Raw genomic sequence first — 22,621 nt, forward strand, 5'->3', positions numbered from 1 at the left:
CAATTAAACAATCCAAGCCTTCCCTAATGTCATCAACATGCAATAACACAAGCAGCCAAATATTATCGCCTATGAAATTGTGAATTTAATGAGAACTTACCTCTGAATTGACAGAAAGCGATCTATTCCATAGCATGGTCTCCTTACGTCTGAACTGCGCAGACTCGAGACGTGACGTTCGCTGCATGTGTGATTGGACGTGGGATAACTCGCGCGAAATTTAAAATGCTCTTCTTGGGGGGTGCTCACTAAATTGCGCCAGTAACACCACCTGGTGAGAAATTCATGAACTACGCCTATTGATAATGAAAGAGAACGCTTTGCTCTATAAAATTAGATTTGATTCATGATCCCCAACTGAGAAATCAGCTGCTGGAAAAGTTTTTGGAAAATTTCGCTCGGTGCCACCTAGTGCCCAAACCGCTCATCCTGCCGGACCCACATTTGGTCTATTCAGGAGTCCTGAAGGGTCTCAACGCCTCAGAGGGAAAATCTATCGCCTATCCGCCATAGTTTTGAAACGTGCCTGTTTAACGGACAGACAGACAGACAGACAGACAGACAGACAGACAGACAGACAGACAGACAGACAGACAGACAGACAGACGGACACTCATTCTACCATTTACTCATATGAATAGCTCAGCTTTTCAGCTGAGCTAAAAATACATCTGGGCATATTGCCCTAAGCTACCATCACACCAAGTTTTAGCCATCTAGCCTTAGCGGTGACGAAATGTGCTCTGCTAACAGACGGCGACGGAGGCCGCGGTATCGTAAAAGCTCCCCAGAGGTGAGCTATATAAAAAGGTCGCGATTTTCTCGATCATACGTCAGCGGGCAGGCAAACATGCACAATGCCAAACGGCAAGATCTCCTGCCTAATCCTCTCTGCCACTATTAACTTCCATGTTCAAAAGTCACTGTACATCCTACATTGCGTTGGAGCAAATCCAGCACACTCAGCGTTCTAGCAGGGATGCAAATGTATGTCAGTTCGTGGCGGGAATTTCAACTGGGTCAAACGACATTTTTGCTCAGTACCATCAACTGGTGATATAAATCGAAACTAATATATTTCATATAAAAACTTCTATATCATGCAGATCTCTTCAACTTAATTTCCAGCTTCTATCTACTGGAATAAAGCAACCAAAAGTGTTTTGTAATTTACACTTTTGGCCCCTGGTGAACTGAATTTCAGTCGAATTATGCTGAATTTTCTGTCAGCAGCATATCATTGCCTGTTCATCCCTGCAGCCAGATTTGAAGTGCCTCTGTCTTACGGTTACAAAATGCCCAATTTGTCCACGGATGGATGGATGAATAGATTGAAGGATGGATGCCTAAAGTCATGTGGATGCCAGGTTGCACTGCATAATGACCAATGACCAGGGACTACCACCAATGAACGAAAGTACGAATGCCACGAGATGAGCGTGACCAAATAAGGATAACCCAATGACGGATATTTTACGTGGACTTACCAGATACCTGTATCAACCCCCCACCCCCCTCACTTCTTATTGCATTTCTGCAGGAATCTCAGGACCCAATTTTTTGGCCTCCCAAAAACCAGAAAAATCCGGAAGATTCCCATGCCTAGTTTTATAGGCTGAAAAATACGGCAGCACTTTTGGTGTTTTTGGTTTTACCCACTTAGTGGCAAAATCAAGAATCAAACCACTGAAATTAGTCTCCCTGGTGTCATGTTATAGGGGAACATATGCACCAAGTTTCAAGTCGATAGCTAAGTAGGGTAAAGATGTACAATGGGGCCGTTCAGTTGTCAATATGCATGGAATGTGCGACTTCCAGTCACCACATTTCTCCAGGCGAGTTTAATATACAACACATAACAATATTCAATGCAAAGCAAGGCATATGACCGCAACCGTGTGTTGTCCGTGTGTGTGATCAAGAGGGAATTGTGGTTGGTGTTTGCTGAACCGGAAAATTAGAGGGAACGAAAGGAAGTGTTGTTGTGATGGAAATGTTTTCAGTCGTCCTCCGGAGACCACCAATGTACCGCACAAAGTTGAAATGGAACGGCCATGGCGTTGCCAGTTATCGAGCCGGAAACAAAATTGAAAGTGACTGCCATAGCGGCCACAAAAGAAAGCATTGGAAATGAAATGGCCAGGGACCATTGTGCTCACCGTATAGATATTTGGTGCTTTGGAATTCATCCAGGTTAAGAAACATTGTACATGTATAGTATATAGGTATGACATGTGATGTATCGTTGCTTAGAGCAAGTACCATAATAATATCATCAAAAACAAGTCACTAATAAACGAGATATTGCACTTTTTACCTATTTTAGTTTTGGCCTCCTGGTAGCCAAGTTGAGTACCAGATCAGATCGAAATTTGCTGTCCGAGGTTACATGACGTAGGGAGTCATGTGTACCAAATTTCAAGTTCATAGCTTTAGTGGTTAAGAAACGTGCCATAGTTACAATCAAACGACCAATTTACGGCATTTGACCTCTGTGACCTTGAAAAGCAGGTCAAATCAAAAACTCATATGATATGTGATGTATCCTTGCTAGGAGAACCTACCATAAAAATGTTATTGAAAACGAATCACTAATAAGCGAGATATCACACTTTGTAGGTTTTCACTTTTGGCCCCCCGGTGGCCAAGTCGAGAATCAGACCGGACTGAAATCAGGGTCAGAGGTCAGCTGACCTAGGGGGTCCTTTGTACAAAGTCTCAAGTTCATAGCCTTAGGGGTTAACAAACGTTCCACAGTTACGCTCAAATTTACGCCATTTGACCTCTGTGACCTTGACAAGTACGTCAAATCAAAAACCCGTATCATATGTGATGTATCCTTGCTAGAAGTATCTACCATAAAATTTTCATCAAAAGCTAATCCGTAATAGCGAGATATGGCACTATTGAAATTTTTGATTTTGGCCCCCCGGTGGCCAAGTTAAGAATCAGACAGGACCGAAAATCAGTGTCACAGGTCATCTGACCTAGGGGGTTATATGTGTACCAAGTTTAAATTTCATAGCTTTAGTGGTTAAGAAATGTGCCATCTTTACACACAAACGGCCAATTCACACCATTTGACCTTGAAAAGTACACCACATCGACCTGATTTTTGTCAACATGTAGAGCTACGTAACAGGTGTCTACATACCAAATTTAAAGACTATAGGACGAATAAAGACAAAACGTGCCACTATCGGTGAAATTTTAGAGTTTGACCTCTGTGACCTTGACAAGTAGGTCAAATCAAAAACCCGTATGATATGTGATGTATCCTTGCTAGGGGTACCCACCATAAAATATTTAGCAAAAACAAATCAGTAATAAACGAGTTATCGCATTTTTTAAGTTTTTGGTTTTAGCCCCCTTGTGGCCAGGTGAAGAATCAGACCGGACCGAAATTGGCTGTCAGAGGTCATGTGACCTAGGTCATAATGTGTACAAAGTTTCAAGTTCATAGCACAAACGGTTAAGAAACGTGCCACACAGGATAGGACGACGAGGACGGACACAGGGCTATCGTATAGACTCCCCTAACGGTGAGCCAAAAATGCACCCTGTACTGACTGTCAATGAACAGGGGAAAGTTGGAATCAAACGGCCATGGCATTACCCAGCTATCGAGTTGAAATTGGAAATCAATATGGGCACCATCATGAAGATCTTATGGATTCGAAGCTTCTGTGGACCGGACAGTTACAACAGCTGCAATGTCAATATACTTACTAGTCCTGGAAATATCTTTTTGAGCGATTCTGCAGCCGCCTGTGCTTTAGGTTTGCCGCCATGGAGGCAATCATCAAAGGTAAACAATGACTGGCGGACAGGGTTTGAATATGAGATCCTACCATTGTCAACAAGAGTTATGGTTCGCACACCCCAACCCTGAAAGAGAATAATTCATTTGAGATGAATAAGGTCAACCACAAGGGTAAGTAGAAAACACTCTTGCCTGCATCACACCCGTGCTAAAGACTGAAATAGGAATCCTACACCGACAAATATACCATTTGGAGAAAGATTCATTTAACCCATTAGGCGCCAGACGTCTAAAATTAAATGCAGCTTTTCTCTCAGAGGTTTTTGCAGTTTTTCACATTTTCGACCATGCTTTGGTTTTTGCACAAATGAGATAGAACAAGTTGGAGATGATGTATTACAAGTAATATTTATTTTGATCCTTAGAACATGATGGACATGTTACAATATATTTTTCTTCAAAAATGTAAAAAAAAGCGAAAATTAACCCTCCCTGACCCGGACCATGACCAAAAATCAATGAAATTTAATTTTGGTGCCCATATTGCCTGTATAGGCATGAATTGTTGGGTACATGTCGGCAACATTAGTTACAGCTTACAGATTACCCCAACTCCACCTCACCTCATCATCATTACAGTGAATAAAACCAAAACAATGCACCTGCAACACCTTTAGCTATCTTGGGGGCATGGCAGGGCACCCCCCCCCCCCACACTCCCAACCACACCCTCAATCACTACACAACGATAAAATCAACCCAAACACAGATCGTCTGCTTTAGTTTGAAATTGGCGTCAAATGGCAAGAAAGCATGCACGAAAACTTGAGCAAAACTTACTTCGTCAATTTCGTCATAACCCCCATCGACATCCATATCTGACCCCCCCCCCCGGTCCCCACAGGGGTCCTCCTCATCATCCCCACTCTCATTGGCATCATAATCACTCTCGTCAAGGTTCGCCAACACATCTTGAATGGACAATAGATGATTCGCCATTGTACACAAAGTACGCTTACAATAGAATTTCTGTGTCGCAGTAAGCTAGGTCAAACCTCGGGCACCCAAACTTCAACTTCAAAATACACTCAATCGTTCCACACGACCATATGAAGAAAATGCATGAATTATGATGATTAGGATGCCAGCCACCTGGAATCGATGTTGGTGTTTGGTTGTTGTCGCCACAAGTATTCCATAACGGCCTCTAAACTTCAGGGCGGCTTAGGTCGATATGGCACAAAATGAACAGGGCGGTATAGGGCGATACGGCGCCTAATGGGTTAAGGCAACATTCGACCCAAGGAATCAATGCATGGATTTGAAGACATCCCATTTGTCTGATGAAAGGGATTATTCAGGTACTGGTAAGTTAACCCAAGTGGCCATTGTCCTCACCTTTCGACATGGAACAAAAATGGACTCGGACATGATGGGTGCTTTTGACATCATTGATGATTTTTTAACCTTTGCCCCCTGGTGGCCACATTTGGAATAGAATCTGGATTGTAATTGGTCGTTTGGGTCAGACTTGCTAAGAGGCATATTTGTACAACATGTACAAGTTAAGAACGATCTAGGGCACATAGTAAGAATAGAATTACCACTAACACGTAATTTATGTATTGGATTGTGACATTACCGGTTCAATAAACAACACCTCACTGTAAAAGAGTGTTTCTCCTTATTATTCCTGAGTTTGAATTTATAAACACAATACACCATCAGAAAGTGTTTTAAATTCTTCACAATATACAACCAATCTGATACTTTTTACTTATGATTTACGCCTTCTAGCGTAAGAAGAATAACACCGACTGCGTCAAGTCAGGCGCGTGGTATTGATGTTGGTTTCACAAGTCATTTACGCGGAAAAGTCTACAGCGAGCAGATGACGTGTCAGAATTTTTTGATTTCTTTCAACCAATCAGAAGAGAGATCGCTGATCAGTCCGCAATGCTCTTTGTTTTCCTAGCTTCTTCTGTTTTGGAATGTCGGACAGCCGAACTTTTGTGGTGAGTTAATGATTGTGATCACCCGATCCCTAAAGCTTCCTAGATTCCAATGACATGCCTCATTAATACATTTATATAAGTTTTCCGCTGTTATAGGCCTCCAAACAGGTCGTAACCCCTCGATTTGACGTCAGAAATTCAACCGTCGAACGACTGCCGGTCCATGAATAATTGACAGAAGGCCTCGAGGTTCATTGGTCCAGCCGCGGCGTGTAGCAACGCCTCACGTCATCCATGACGCGCTGGTTTCCCGGACATCCGATTGACCAAAGGCGCGCTACTTGACGTTGTATTGCACGTAGAATTCCATCTGAAATATGGGAGTCCCCACAGCACTCTTCGACGCTTGTGTAGCTCAAGGTGTATTATAGCATACTGTGATTTGGCATGGCCGTTGCTGGAGAATGCCGTATCGCCACATGCTTTGAAGAAATGAAATGGCCAGGGCCATTGTGCTCACCTAATGTGGAGGAAAGATGGATAAAGAGCATTGTATTGTGTCATGTAGTGTTAGGTTTGATGTAGGTCCAAGCAATTACAATTTCCCCAAAATGGCCAATTTACAGTACATTCGACCTCTGTGACCTTGCAAAGTAGGTCAAATCAAAGAAGACCCGGGTGACACATCGAATGGTTGTTAGAATTAGATGTACCTATGATATAAAATTGGTGCCAATCGGGCAAGTCATTACTAGGAATAATGGCATTTTGAAGAATTTAGGATTTGGCCCCCTCCCTGGAGGCCAAACGGCAAATCAGATCGCACCAAACTTCGATACCTGAGATCACCTGACCAAGGGGTACATGTGTACTTAATTTGTGATCAATAGTCATTGCAGTTAAGAAACGTGCCATAGTTACGGCCTGACGGCGAATTTACGCCATTTGACCTCTGTGACCTTGACAAGAAGGTCAAATTAAAAACCTGTGTGACATATACTGTATGGTGGTTAGATGTACCCATGATATCAAATTGGTGGCAATCGGGCAAGAAGTTAAGGAATAATCACATTTTTAAGGTTTTTGGATTTTGCCCCCTGGTGGTCAAGTGGTGAATCATATTGGACCAAACTTCAGTCCCTGAGATCACCTGACTAAGAGGTAAATGTGTACCAAATTTGGTATGAATAGTCATTGCAGTTTAGAAACGTGCCATCGTTACATCCTAACGGCCAATTTACACCATTTGACCTCTGTGACCTTGAAAAGGAGGTCAAATCAAAAACCCGGAGGATATATGATGCACCTTTGCTAGAAGTACCTACCATATTTTTTTCAAAATTTCCCGACTACTATTAAGGGAGATATTGCATATTTTCACTTTTAACGTTTGGCCCCCTGGTGGCCAAACCATGAAACGAATCGGACCGAAACTTGGTCTCCAAGGTGTCATTACATAAGGGTACATGTGTACCAAGTTTCAACTCAATAGCTCTAACAGTTACGAAACGTGCCCTGCTAACGGACGACGGACGACGACGGACGACGACGACGACGACGACGACGACGACGACGACGACGACGACGACGACGACGACGACGACGGACGACGGACGCCACGGTATGGGATAAGCTCACCTCTGCTAAGAGGTGAGCTAAAAACTAAACAAATGTATTTATCATTTCTTTTTGTAATTTATTCGTGAGTGTTATCAAAAATGTCAAACATTACATTGAATATTAGTGGAAGTACAATGTATTGGTTTATTTTAGTGATGTTTAGATGGATAGTAAGAGTATTTGAGCAGCAGAAAGCATTACTTCATGAATCAACCCATTTGCTAGCTATTTTATAAGGGGTGGCCCATAAACATGATAGGCCTAAACACATGTCAGGTTCTTGATCTGTGGTTACTTTGAATTAATGAGTAGGGAATTAATGAGTCGGGATATGGGAAATGCTGGTTGGTCCTCTATCTCAGTTCTCAACCATTCTAGGGAGTGGCTCCGCCTGTACATTCTGAACTTACCCTACTTTGTGTCCCCAGGCAATGTACATGGTAGAAGGTAACAAAAGAGCGGTAACACTTTCACTTAAGGGTGCCTTGAAATGCTGTCTTGTTGACTAGGACACATAGGCCCATGCACATGCTACTTAAGAGGTCATAGTGGAAGCTCTGCAGTGGTCTGACTGCATGTATTCCTAACCACAAATGCATAGAACACCTAGGGTCATATACATTCATTAGAATTTTGATGGCAACCTGTTTGGTGAAGGCTATTCAAATTCTATATGATTTAGCACCTTTTTGCAGTGCTATGATCACAGAAGTTTGTGTATTATCAAGTTATACCAAATGAAGCAAAATTATATTCTTCAAATATTGTCACTGCTGTTCTAGTCATAATTGCAGCAGCTGATGAACTGACAGTGAAACAAAAAGTATTTAGTGAGACATCTTCTCTCCAACCTACACATTTTGATATCAATCACAGTTAAGAAGTTTTTGTTGTACTTTCTTTTGAGTTGTGATACTACTAACAGGTCTGATTATTTCAGCTGGGGGCAGGACTCATCATAAAATCTTTAGATTTCAGTTAGGATTTACCTGAATTTGATAGAAGTTGATGCTTTCTAGCATTAGCAATATATTGATGTTTTGGTGTACATATATTTTGCAGAATGCCATCGAATTCCAAAAAGTCAACTTACAAATATCTTCAATGGATTTGTGTCTCGGAGGGAAATTTTCTCATTCTTCAATAACAAATATCTTCATGGCATCGGTGTTTCGGAGGGAGATTTTCTAATTCTTCATTTCCGTAGACACATCACGTCCCCCCTGGTTTCCTAACAAATGGCATTGTTTTAGATCTTGAACGATTACGCAAAATACTGTCACTAGGTGCTTTGACTACTCTTACACGTAGTGGAGGAATCAGCGAGTTAGATCCTAGTACTGTGGATAGAAGCCTCTTTCTCCAGGAGGTCAACAGGAGTGTTTTTGAACAAAATGAACATCAGCGGAGAAGAGCAACATGATCACTATTCGAGTCTGCTCCTTTAAATTTTACCTTTACTACTGTGAAAACAGTTGCTACTAAGCAATCTCACAGCGATGAAAGTTTGAATTACAGTATGACTGAGGAGGAAACTGTCATGTATCTTCAGGCGGGTAAAAAACTTAAATACAATGTTAGACTTTGCATTTTGGAGCTCACATCTTTGGAGGTAGCCACCCACAGAGTAGGGGATGTCATCAATGCTGTTTCCCATAATATATTTGGTGTTAGGTTCCCAGACAAAGAGTTGCCGACAGGCCTCTGCAAATAACGCTGACCAGACTCAATTCCTAATCAAACGCTTTTATGGGGAATTATTGCGAGAGAGAAAAAACATAGGGTATGGGAAAGTTGGGACTTCGAGGAAGAAGCGGAAGATCGTGAATGCTGCTATTACTATGGATACAGGAGGAGTCCTTCTACTAGGATTCCAGAGGGTTGCCCAAAAAACAGGCTAGACCATTGTTGACACAGCGAAACAAAAATTCAAGGAGATAGCCATGAGCCGTAGAGCAGGAACTGATGAATCACCTGATGAATTTCTGCAGACTCAGACCACTCAATTGTCCTTTCTTATGAGTGATCATGCGACCAATGAGAAGCTCTCGAACTGACTCATCGAGGAGTGGCATGCTGAGAGATTAAGTAGAGGAGGATTGTCTTAAGAAAACATTGGTGTGGTTCACCAGTTCTTCTGAATGCCTCATGTGCTACTGGTGTTCCATTCATATATCAAGAAGCACCTAGAGGATGATTTCGGCGACAACAGATTAGGGAGGGACCAGCTACCACAATTCCGTTTTTTTCAGCAAGGAGGTTGCAGGGATTGCAGTGGCTGGCCCTATCCCATACGAAAAAAACGGAATCCGTGACCAATAGGAAGCATTCTGCCGCAAACACAACATCAAGAGCCACCTAATCAACTACCGGGACAATCGATTTAATGGGATATTCCAAGGAGCAGCTACAGTTTATCACCATAGAGAACGAGCATAGCGTTGAATGTCCCCGTCGCTGTTGGGTGTTTTTTGAAAAATGTGTAGTTTGAATCCGTGTGGTGTTGTAGGCTGTCATTGACTGAAGTTAATGGTTCAGTTGGGTGTCCCATTTTAGGGATTTCCATCATATCAGTCAGAAATTCAGGTAGGAAATTTGGGGGAGGAGTTGTAAGGTCTAATCCTTGGTAGCATTCCTTCCATGGGGAGGGGGTCATTTTGAAAATGTGGAAGAGGCATGCTCAGTTTTAAAAAGTAAATGGTGTGGCAGTGGAGGGAGGTTTTATACAGTAGATTTGGTAAAGATCGGAGAAATATTAAGCGAGTTCTAACACTTTATGTGTTTTTGGTTTTGGACCCCTGGTGGCCAAATCGAGTATGAAACTCGGCCGATTTTTCAACGCGACACACCTATCAGCACACGAAATTTCAATCCAAAATATTTGGTCGTTCAGAAGTTACAATGTGGAAGGGAATTTTCATGATTTTCAGGAAGCGCCCCCTATAGGGCAGAAAAATGGATGAAACTAAAAACCCGGGTGATATATCGTGTATCTTTGTTGGCTTAGTCTACCATAAAAATTTGGTATAGATACATTATGTTTTTTGTTTTGGCCCCCTGGTGGCAAAATCAAGAATCAAACTCGGCCGAGTTTTCCACGCGACATACATTTATCCTGCCCACTATCAGCACACGAAATTTCAATCCAAAATATGTTGTCGTTCAAAAGTTACAAACAGGAAGGGAATTTTCATGATTTTCAGGAAGCGCCCCCTATAGGGCAGAAAAATGGATGAAACTAAAAACCCAGCTGATATATTGTGAACCTTTGTTAGCTTAGTCCACCATAAAAATTTGGTGAAGATCAGACGAATATCAAGCGAATTCTAACACCTACGTGTTATTTGTTTTGGCCCCCTGGTGGCCAAACCAAGAATCAAACTCAGCCGATTTTTCAACGCGACACACCTTTGTCCTGCTCTCTCAGCACAACAAATTTCAATCCAAAATATTTTGTCGTTCAGAAGTTACAGAGCGGAAGGGATTCAGGAAGCGCCCCCTATAGGGCAGAAAAATAAATGAAACTAAAAACCTGGGTGATATATCGTGTATCTATGTTAGCTTAGTCTACCATAAAAATATGGTAAAGATCGGACGAATATTAAGCGAGTTCTAACACTTTATGTGTTTTTGGTTTTGGCCCCCTGGCGGCCAAATGGAGAATCAAACTCGGTCGATTTTTCCACGCAACGCTTTGGCCCACCCTCTATCAGCACAACAAATTTCAATCCAAAATATTTTGTCGTTCAGAAGTTATAGAGCGGAAGGGAAACGTGCGTCCGGCGAGCGGCGCAACATTTTGCACCCTACTGGCCAGGCCGGGAATCTGACCGGGATGATTTTTAGTGGGACACATCTTCAGGTGTCCTTCACTCCTTCCACCAAATATCGATTAAATTGCTTGAGTCGTTTAGAAGCTGTAGGGTTGAAACGAGCACAAAGTTGGTGCCATGTACTAATACCATGTCCCCCTACACAAGCTCCGGGGGACAATAAGAAACTAGTTTCCATTCTAGCTGACCTTAAGGATGACAGGATCCTGCTTTCTCTCAAGATGTTTGGGATCCACTACCTCACAGCACCATTATGGTAATTGGTGAGCGGACGCGATATCCACTTTCTTGACCTGCACTAGCACTTACAACCCCTGAAAGACTTTATTTAGAGAATGACTGAAGATCCCACACCAGTTTTGGATGATCACATAGATGTATTCCAAAACTTTCCCCCGAATGAGCGCCATCCTCTCTTTACAGCAGTGTGTGAGACGCCAGTGACTGAAGGCCAGCTCAAAGAAGCCAAGGCATTGTTGCGATCCATGACAGAGGGGGACACCATGAGTGTATCAACAATCAACTGAAAGACTTCCTCACTGGTAAATAAAGCACAGCTCCAACAGCCCAGGAGAAGGAACGCACATAGGGGGCTCATCGAACAAACCTGTCTTTTAAGGGGTACTTTGGTACCCGCCTTCACTCTTTCATGTCAAGGTGCCGTTATTATAACTATTGTTTGTGTTGTTACCCTTATGGAAAAGACAGTGCACTCTTCTTACCAAGGGAAATATGGTGTATATTCTTTAAGAATGAAATCCATACAGCCTAATGACAGGAGAAATAGGCCTCTGCTGCACCAGTTTGAAATTCTCCTTGTTTGCAATTTGTGAATATGTGATCTATTTTTGTCATTCCATTAGTAGTCGGACAATCTTGTGCATTGTATACACAGAGAACCAAAGGTCTTGGAAGAAGAGCCAACATTGAAATCTCCAAGTATCACAGTGGGAGCACTAAGGCTAATCTGTGCAGTAATGTCTGAAACTGCACCAATTATCTTCCTTGTAGGGGTAGGCAGTGGACTGTACAGGCCAATGACATTGATGCGATTGTCACAGGACTGTTCCAAGTGTTGTGAATTGAATTTGTCAATGTCATCATATGACTCAACAACCGGGCGCAATGTTACAATGAAAATACCAGTTGCACAACTCTCCAGTATTGGAGGGGAGATAGCGGAAAAATCGAGAAAATGGTTGCCATCATAAACTCACCTTTTTATCGCAACCGCGTATTTTGGAAGAATCTACAAGTTTTTTTGTTGAGTATTATATAAATATTGCCCACCAGAGGGTAACATGCTGAATGTCGCCCCGCCGGAATGCAATGTCTCCCGAGGCTTTGCCATTAGTTTATCTCATACCTCAAGTGAGGTTCCGTGAAAATGATTGGCTGATACACGTCACATGACCGTGTGGTATTCGCAATGTGGCCCGCTCATTGGTCGACATTTTGCCATGTCTCCCGGTGTGACAACATTCGGCATGTTACACACCGTGGCGGGCAATATTCATGTAATATGCCAAGAGTGTGTCGTTTCTCATGGCAAAATTGACAGTCATACGATACTGCCAAATACACACTGACATCACAAGCTTTTCTGTTGAGTTTTGATCGCATATAAGTTGATATGGTTTACTTGTGGTGCGACCAGTGTTTTCTCCGACGGCGGCATCTCTACGTAAATAGCCGATTCCTTTTTACCAATTACTTTTGGTACGAGATAATAAATATTGCCCACCACGGAGGGTAACATGCCCCGAATGTTGCCCCGATGGGATGCAATGTCTCCAGAGGCTTTACATTCAGGTTTGTTAATTTCACACATTTTTCGTCTGGTGAATAATTCCTGTAGCCATCCTTGAATAAGCTTGTATACTTTTACTTTTTGCCATGGAAATCGAAAGTTGCCTGTGAAAGGGTCATTTCAAAATGGCTGAAGTTAGTTTTTGCAGGGTGTCTATTAAGTTAATCTATTACTTAGAAAATGCTTGTCAAAAAGCAGTTCATTTTTTTGGGACACCCGATATGTACCAAGTTTCATGTTGTAAGCTGGAGGTGAGCTAAAAAGTAAGAGGTTCCAAGTGCAGAACGAGTATGGTAGGAGGTTGCACATTAGATCATCAAATGCTGAGACATACCATCAGGTTTCTTGCTACATTGCATCCCAATGTTCCAGATCCTAGCAGAAGACATTTTGTACTTGAGATATTTTCAAGGTCAAGTTCTGGCATCAGACGCCAGCGCATCAACTTGAGGTTCAAGTCTACGGATGACTCAGCTAACCTGGAGAAGAGTAAATATTAACATTCAGTTATTCCATTATACAGCATTTGAGGACTAACCGGAAAAAGAGTAAATAACAACATTCAGCCATTCCATCATGCAGAACTTGCCGAATGAGATGTTTGCCTTTTGCATGCTTGCCTTTTAAAGAACTCATCTGACTTCCTTTTTAGCAGATGTTAATTCTTTCACTGCCAATAACGTTTTAAAACGCTATTGAAAATAGGTCGCTAAATTGCCAATGACGTTTCAAAACGTTATCTCAGCGTTTCCATCTACCCATCAAAAAGTAAACCAAACTATTGATTCTACATTGATTTAAACCTCGCGCCATGTCTTCGGAAGTGATCTCGGAAGCATTTGGTTCAATCTTGTCCCCAGGAAGTGGGTATTTCGAGTCAGGTCAATTGGTGAAGATAGACCAATTTGAGATCAATTTGCTTGATCAGCCTGATTCTGATGGTGATAATGACCAGGCTGTTGGAGGTAATGATGTAAGTAGTAGTGACAATGACTCAGGTGATGGTGGGCAGGGGGCGCAGCCAGCCTGCTGCAGGTGGGAATCGACCTGCACGTGGCCGAGGGCGTGGTCAATGGGCGGTAAAAATGGCAAAAATCCTGGCAAGATGGGGGAATAACTTTAAGATAGGGCTGGCTGTGAAAGAGTTAAAGAGAAACAGTCTTTATTATGTATTATTAATGATAACAGTCAACAGCAGATTTGTATTTTGCCTGCCTTGAAAAACAACTGTCTGCTTTTGTGATCATTCTGCCAAGTGTTTTGTTGTGTGCCACTAGGGATGGGCTCAGACTCTGAGACACCTTTTATTTCAATTCAAGTACTAGATGCCTATCGGCCAAGAAGCTTTGCTTATCTGGTTGTACCCATTACCAGCTGAAGGGAGCCAGCAGGTATATCGTACATTACTAAATGCCAACATAGATACGACGTCACAACCAAGCAGCCAACCAGTAAATGCAGTCTAGACCTTAGCATCTAATTCTTTGAAGTTTAGGTTGAGAAAAATCGGTTCAATATAACGTTAAGCACTGTGTGCAATGACAATATTTTAGCAACATTTTTACAACATTCTTGGTTGCAACAAATGTTAGAAAAATGTTGCAAAGTGTGTACAGAGGAAATTGCATGTTACAACATCTTACATGTTACAACATTTTAACAACATGTTGTAACAAGAGGCCCAAGGGCCGGGCTCTCGGCTGGGCGGAAATAAATGGGTCAATGTACAAAACATAGAAAGTACCACGTAGGTCACAATCAACCTTAATTTTCTTAACATATTATTGAGGTACTTGAATCATGTATACATTAAAGACTCTTTTGAAAAATAAAGTGCACTATCAGTGAAATTTCACCTTGTAAAGTAGGTCACAAATCAAAACCTGGGTGATATGTAATGGAGAATTATTAGATACGCCAACCATTAAAGTAAAGTCACTCCAGTAGATACATAATCACATGAAGTTTGGTTGCAATCCAATCATTAGTATCTGTGTAGTAGGATCGACTTTGTTTAATTTTCAAGATGGACGCCTGGTGGCCATATTAGTAGATGGATTTGACTGAAAATCAGGGATGTTGTAGAGAGTACATAGATATACAGTCACATGAAATTTGGTTGCAAACCGACTTTGTTTAATTTTCAAGATGGCCGCACAGCTCTCCTTTAACAGAACTTGGAACTAAACTGCATGTAATTAACATGATTGATGTATGAACATTTTCCCTCGCTCAGAATTGAAAAGTTTTGGCAAAAACAAACAGCACAAACGTATATGTGTCAATCAAATCACAATGCTAGTGTAAATAACACATATATTTATTTTTTAATGGGTCGACGGGCCAAATAAACTTACTTTTAAGCCTGTATTTGTTAAAATGAAAGACAAACCGGCCAGCCGAGCAATGCAGCATTTACCCATTGCATACATTGTTACATGATAACAGTGTAGACCGATACACACAGAATGGATCATCGCGAAACCCCACACAGCTCCTTCAAATATTATGTCGTTAATACTTGCTCAATAATTCTGAAACTTCGCACTGCACACCTTTGATGTTTTGACGGAACAGTTATCATCCTATCTTATTTATGAAATGTCCAGTCTTCCCAAAACTTCACCGACAGGGTATCACCTGGGTTCTCCCAGGACTTAAATCTTAGCAATTAAATTAGAATTAAATTACTAATCAAACTGGCTATTTATTGGTTATACATTAGTAAGACAAATCTTAGCAATTAATTTCTTAGTAATATATTGGTCAGATAAATCTTAGTAATTAAAAAATTAGTAATTTCTTTGTAAGATAAAAATTAAAACAAAAAATTTGTAATTTTTTTCTTAGTAATAAATTACCAATTCATATCTTGTCGATTTTTTTCCTAAAAGAATCATATAAGAATAATCTTACTAAGATTTCAATTGCTAATTTATTGGCAAAAATAATCTTACTCATATAAATCTTACTATTTATCATCTTAATTGAAAATCACTAGAAACGTCTTAGCTAACAATTTCTGATATACAACACTTTTATGTCATAGTTAACTACACTTATAAACTGTCGCTCTGCAGACTGCCGAGCACTGTAGTTGCGTCCAAGTATAGCAGTTTTTTGGCGAATTCACATCACAGTTGATTGTATCCGCATGGAGTAATTAGCTTTTAAGACAAGCTTACTCTTTGACACCAACAACTGAATTCATACTGTGTGTTATCAATTAACAACGTAGCTAATTATATGTAATTCAACTGCGTGCTAATCTCTTAAATGCTGTACTGATATACACTCGGAAATAGGTAGAAATCTAATGAGTTATTATATTCTATGGGGCCGCAGCAAGAGAGGATGGGGGCAATTGCCGTCATCAAAAGAAATGCTGTTACATAGAACAATAGTACATGGTGCTCAGTTATAATCTTCACTTGACTTGTATTTCAATGAATAACTTACAACTAGAATACAGGGATTAGTTCACTTTTTTTAAAAAAGTTTTCCATGAAGTTCACTTAATGCAGCTCCACCAGTGTGCTTTAAGACGATATGATACTGTATATGTTAATTGTTGACAGCATTTCATGAGGCAGGTGTACTGTCCCTTTAATGACAAACAAGTTCCAATCCCTCTCAGATGAGAATTCTTAAAGGAGACTACTTAATTACACAATGGATGTATGAGCTTGCCAACTGTTCAATATAGATAATTAACACCGTGCAGCAATAAGTGCAACCAGTCAATATTGCAGGGTTGTGTATAAAGCCTAGGGGTACATGTCTTGTGTAGGCCTTTATAGTAGATCGGTTTTGATGAGCCAGTAGCCCTATACCTGCTAAGACAAGAAACCTTTGGTGGAAACTGCTTAACATGCAGTTATTATGAAGCTTTACATGCCGCCGTGCCTTTGTGTCCAGTACCCTATGTTTGCCCTGTGAATAAGTCTAAAATGTCCTGGATAAAATGCCTGGTATTCTTTAATATCTGTTCCTGGAATCTATAGATCCAAGTTGGTTGGTTGCAATCCGATCATTAGTTTCGGAGTAATAGGACCTGGTGGCCATATTGGTCAATGGATTTTACTGAAAATCAGGGACGTTGTAGAGAGTACATAGATATACAATCACATGAAATATGGTTGCAATCCGACTTTGTTACATTGTTTCCTCTTAAACGTGAAATCCCATCATTAAAACATTTTTAATTGGGAAAAGACAATTATCAGAAAGTAAAGTTTTACTTATTTTCTGGCCCTGAGCCGGGTTGAAGCAGAGTGGGTTACAGCCCTCCAGTATATAATTTGATGACAGTAGTACAGCATGAACTCACAATCCCGAATGACTGGCACTGGGGTACTGTGATATCGAAAATCATTGGGCAGATGTTGGACAAAGGCTGCAGATTATAAATTTTATTTTGAGTAAAGATTTATTTTAATATTTTCCTCTGACCAAAAACTTCACCCAGCAATGCTCGTGATTGTCAATGAAATGGCTAGGGGCCATTGTGCTCACCGGTATTTAGGTAACGACTTAATTGACAATGGACCTTGAAAAGTAGGTCAAATCAAAAACCTGTATATTATGCAATGTATCCTTGCTGGGAGTACCAACCATAACAACTTTATCGAATACGAATCACTAATGAGCGAGATACCGCACTTTATAGGTTTTCACCTTTTGCCCCCTGGTGTCCAAGTCGCAAAACAGATCAGACCAAAAATCAGTGTTAGAGGTAAACTGAGCTAGGGGGTCTTGTGTACAAAGTTTCAAGCCCCTAGCCCCAGCAGTTACGAAACATGCCACAGTTATGCTCAAACGGCCAATTTACGCCATTTGACCTCTATGACCTTGAAAAATAGGTCAAAACCTCTATGATATGTGACGTATCCTAGCTGGGAGTACCTACCATAAAAATTTCATCAAAAACAAATCACTAATAAGTGAGATATTACACTTTTTGTGTTTTCTGTTTTGGCCCCCTGGTGGCCAAGTCAAGAATCAGATCAGACCAAAATTTGCTGTCAGAAGTAATCTGACCTAGGGGGTCATGCATAAAAAACTTCCAAGCTCATAGCCCACCAGTTAAGAAACGTGCCACAGTTACACTCAAATGGCCAATTTACGCCATTTGACCTCTGTGACCTTGAAAAGTACGTCAAATCAAACACATGTATGATATGTGATATATCCTTGCTAGGAGTACCTACCATAAAAATGTTATCAAAAACAAATCACTAATAAGTGAGATATCACACTACTTATGTCTTCAGTTTTGGCCCCCTGGTGACCAAGCCAGACCGAAATTCAGTGTCAAAGGTCATCTGACTTAGGGGGGGTCATGCATACAAAGTTTTGAGTCCATAGCCCTAGCGGTTAAGAAACGTGCCACTGTTTTTGAAATAGGATACGATGGACGACGGACACTGCGGTGTTGTATAGACCCACCGTGCCGTGCCGGTGAGCCAAAAATGGTGAAATGAAATTATTATTTTTATTCTCCCTCCCCCTGAAAAAAGCTTGTGATGTATCATTGCTAGGAGAACCTACCATAGAAACGTTACCGAAATCGAGGCACTTATAGATATCACACTTTTTAGTTTTCCACTTCTGGCCCTCCTGTTTGCCAAGACAAGAGTCAAATCGAATCGAATTTTGGTGTCAGAGGTCACATGACATAGGGAGTCATGTGTACCAAATTTCAAGTTCACATCTTTTGCGGTTAAGAAACGTGCCATTTACGCCATTTAACATCTGTGACCTTGAAAATTAGGTCAAATCAAAACCTGTAAGATATGTAATGTATCCTTGCTTGGCATACCTACCATAAAAATATCATCGAAAACAAGTAACTGATAAGCTAATTATTACACTTTTTACCTTTCTACATTTTGGCCCCCTTGTTGCCAAGTCAAGAATCAGATCGAACCGAAATTCGGTGCCAGAGTTCACATGGTGTAGGGAGTCATGTGTACCAAATTTCAGTTCATAGCTTCACCGGTTAAGAATCGTGCCATAGTTACGCTCAAACGACCAATTTACGCCATTTGACCTCCAAGACCTTGAAAATTAGGTCAAATCAAAAACCCGTTCGATATGTGATGTATCCATGCTTGGAGAACCTACCATAAAACTTTTATCGAAAACGAGTCACTCATTTCAATGTCAGAGGTCACCAAACCTGAGGGGTCCTGTATACAAAGTTTCAAGTTCATAGCTCTAGTGATTAAGAAACATGCCGCTGTTTTTGAAACAGGATACAGACAACGATGACGATGATGGACGACGACAGACGACGGACACATCGGTGTTGTATAGACTCCCTTACGGTGAAAAAATGATAACGATCGGTCAAAAACTGAAGACGCTAGAGCGCTGACAAGGGTGTCGCGATATGTCTTCGGCTAATGTATAACGGCAGCTGTGGAAACTAACCTGCAATGTAATAAGCTGGTAAGATTGTCATGGAGAGTGAATACAAGTACCATTGATTATCTACGCATTCTTTGTTATTTGGTGTCAGTAAATGGTGATAAAAACCCGAAATGAACGCTGCGTTTCGTGAGCCAAATGAGCTGAAGCTAACTGGTAATGTTAGTCAGAACTGGAAGAAGTTCAAACAGGAATTCAAGATATTCCTGGCTGCTGCAGACCTCGATGGTAAGGCGGACAAACGAAAGGTCATGGTACTGCTCAACCAAATCGGCACTGATGCACTAGCAGTGTATTATACATTCACATGGGCCACTGCAGGCGATGATCATAAACTCGAGAAGGTGTTTGAAAAGTTTCAAGCCCATAGTAACCCAATTAAAAACGAGACATTCGAGAGGCAGTTGTTTTTATGCCGTGTGCAGAAGGAGGAATCCATTGACCAATTTGTAACAAGTCTCAGGAGACTGTCAGTAAATTGCAACTATGGTGACCTGAGAAAGTCATTGATCAGAGATCAGGTGGTGTCGGGTGTCGCCGATGCTGATGTTAAAGAACGATTGTTACGTTGATCTGACTTTAGATAGTGCTGTGAAATTGTGTAGAGCTTCTGAGACTAGCAAAGCTCATCTGAAGGGCCTGGCTAGTGCCACTGGTGGTGTCAGTTCGTCGAAAGCTGAAGCAGAAGTTCATGCTTTTCACCAACGTGGTCAACGTGGATCATGGCGGGGTGCTCGCCGTGGAGTTAAATCGAATGGTGCAACGAAATTCGAATCGAAACCCAGTGCTAGTGGTAAATCGTCATCAACTGGAAAATGCACGCGCTGTGGGTTTATGTTTCACAAGTTTGGGAAGTGCCCGGCACTTGATAAAGAGTGCATGAAATGTAACAAAGTAGGACATTTTGCTACATGTTGTCATGCAACGATGCCGAATATGAAGCAGAGAAATTGTCATTACTTGGCAACCGACGCTGAACTATATGATGAGTTCGCAGACACACAAAATGAAGATGGTCTATTTATAGACTCGATTGGTAATGGGTGTGGTGCGAATCGCCATAACCAATGGCATGTGGATGTGAGTATCCAAGACAAGCCTGTGTCGTTCAAAATTGACTCTGGGGCCGAGATCAATTGTATTTCGAAGACCCTGTGTGATGAGTTGGGTCAGAGGGATTTAGAACCAACGGAAACGCGTCTGATTGGTTATTTTGGGCAACGCCGCTGCCCACTCGGGAAAGTAACACTCGATGTCAAGTACAAAGGGAAAGTGTACCCTACTTCATTCCAAGTAATCGATGGTGTGGTGAACGTGAAACCAGTTTTAGGACTGAATACATGCTTGGAAATGAACCTGATCAAACAATTTATACAATGACTGAGAATGCTGATGAAAATCCGAACAAGATTCTTGACTTGACGGATTTCCGGAGGTTTTCGGTAGATTAGGCTGTATGTCTAAAGAATACGACATAAATGTGGATTCCTCGGTACCCCCGGTGGTGCACCCTCCGCGTCGCGTCCCTTATGCATTTAGGGACCGACTCAAAGCTCAACTTCGTAAAATGCAACAGGAAGGGGTAATTGAGAAAGTCGAGGAACCTAGTAAATGGGTTAATTCGATGGTCGTGATAGAGAAAAGCAGTGGACGAGGTCTCAGAATTTGTATTGATCCGAAAGACTTGATCTTGCTCTTGATCTTAAATCCGCACCAGAATATTGGCAACGCATTGCCTCACAGATGTTTGACGATTTGATTTGAAAGGCGTTGAGGTCATCATGGATGACATTTTGGTCTGGGGATCGACAATGAAAGAGCACAACGAGAGATTACGTCGCGTATTGGAACGTGTCCGAAAGGAAAATCTCACCCTGAATCGTGATAAGTGCAAAGTTGGTGATACCTCATTCGCATACATGGGTAGCAACCTGTCTGAATATGGACTCCAAGTGACAGATAGTCGAATTACTGCTATCACCCAATTCGCAGAACCGGAAGACAAGACCGAACTCTTGAGATTTCTGGGGATGGTGAATTTCGTTGGGAAATTCATCCCAAATCTATCGCAGAAAAGTAGTGCCCTGCGTGAATTGCTGAAACAAGACATTGCATGGCATTGGGATGAGCGCCATTCCAAATGCATGAATGAGTTGAAAACTGCCCTCACACAGGCACCAGTGTTAGCCTTTTTCAATCCGAAGGAACCGGTGACTGTGTCAGTGGATGTATCAATGAAAGGCCTAGGTGCATGTGTTTTGCAAAAAGGGCGTCCCGTTGCGTATGCTTCGCGAACTCTAAATCCAGCTGAATTGAATTATGCGAATATTGAATGCGAGATGTTAGATGTGTGGGGTTGTGAGAAATTTCATGAATATCTGTACGGACAGACAGACATTATTGTTGGAAAGTGACCAAAAGCCACTTGAGGCTTTGTGGAAGAAAGCCGTAGCATTTGCCCCACCGCGTATTCAAAGATGGCTAATCCGCTTACAGAAGTATGACATAAGTATCAACTATGTCCGTGGTAAAGGTATGCACATCGCAGATGCACTGAGTCGCACGCCTGTTGGACACTCAGAATCGATGAATGTTGTAAATCAAGTTGTGCATGTGATTGAACATTTACCAGTGACCCCTGAACGTTTGGCTGATTTAAAAACAGCCACAGCGGAGGATGAGACATTATGTGAACTGAAACGTGTCGTGCTGAGAGGTTGGCCTAAAAGTCGACAGCTAGTGGATCAGCGTATCCGTGCTTATTGGCCATATAAAGAGGAGATTACTGTTGAGGATGGACTATTGTTGAAATTAGACCGTCTGATTGTGCCGGAGAATCTTCGAGCAGAAATGCGCCTGAAAATTCATAGTAGTCACCTTGGTGTTGAAAAATGGAGTCAGAGAGCGCTTGCTTGAATGACAAAACAAGCAGAAACTGTTTCATGATCGAGGAGCCATACCCCTCCAACCGCTCCAACCTGGAGACACTATTCGTTTGCATGATGGTAAACGTTGGCAACCTGCTCTTGTACAAGAGAAGTTGTCACAACCAAGGTCATACCTTGTGGAGCAGAAAGGCAGACTTTATCGCAGAAACCGTAAATTCCTGATGAGAACAGCTGAACCAACACCGCAGCAAGTACGGCAAACGTTGGATGCACCAACACCAGTCATTAACCCGGATCCCGGTGTAACTCAACCAACACCA

At 41.7% G+C, this 22,621-nt stretch overlaps 1 protein-coding gene across 4 annotated transcripts in view; it reads right to left on the reverse strand.

Annotated features, from left to right (window-relative positions):
* LOC135491759 (ubiquitin-like modifier-activating enzyme ATG7) overlaps positions 1–22,621 on the reverse strand; it is a 380,340-nt gene that overhangs the window by 157,545 nt on the left and 200,174 nt on the right. For all 4 annotated transcript variants that reach the window (XR_010447875.1, XM_064777886.1, XM_064777888.1 and 1 more), the window contains exons 9-10: positions 13,316–13,460; positions 3,730–3,888 (exon numbers count right to left, since the gene is read on the reverse strand). Coding sequence is in view for 3 of the 4 variants with exons in the window: in XM_064777886.1 (XP_064633956.1) it covers positions 3,730–3,888; positions 13,316–13,460 (304 nt within the window). In the remaining variant the exon portion in view is untranslated. The remainder of the gene's footprint in view (positions 1–3,729; positions 3,889–13,315; positions 13,461–22,621) is intronic.

Source organism: Lineus longissimus, chromosome 7, assembly GCF_910592395.1.
Source record: "Lineus longissimus chromosome 7, tnLinLong1.2, whole genome shotgun sequence".
In the NCBI taxonomy this organism is placed as follows: domain Eukaryota; kingdom Metazoa; phylum Nemertea; class Pilidiophora; order Heteronemertea; family Lineidae; genus Lineus; species Lineus longissimus.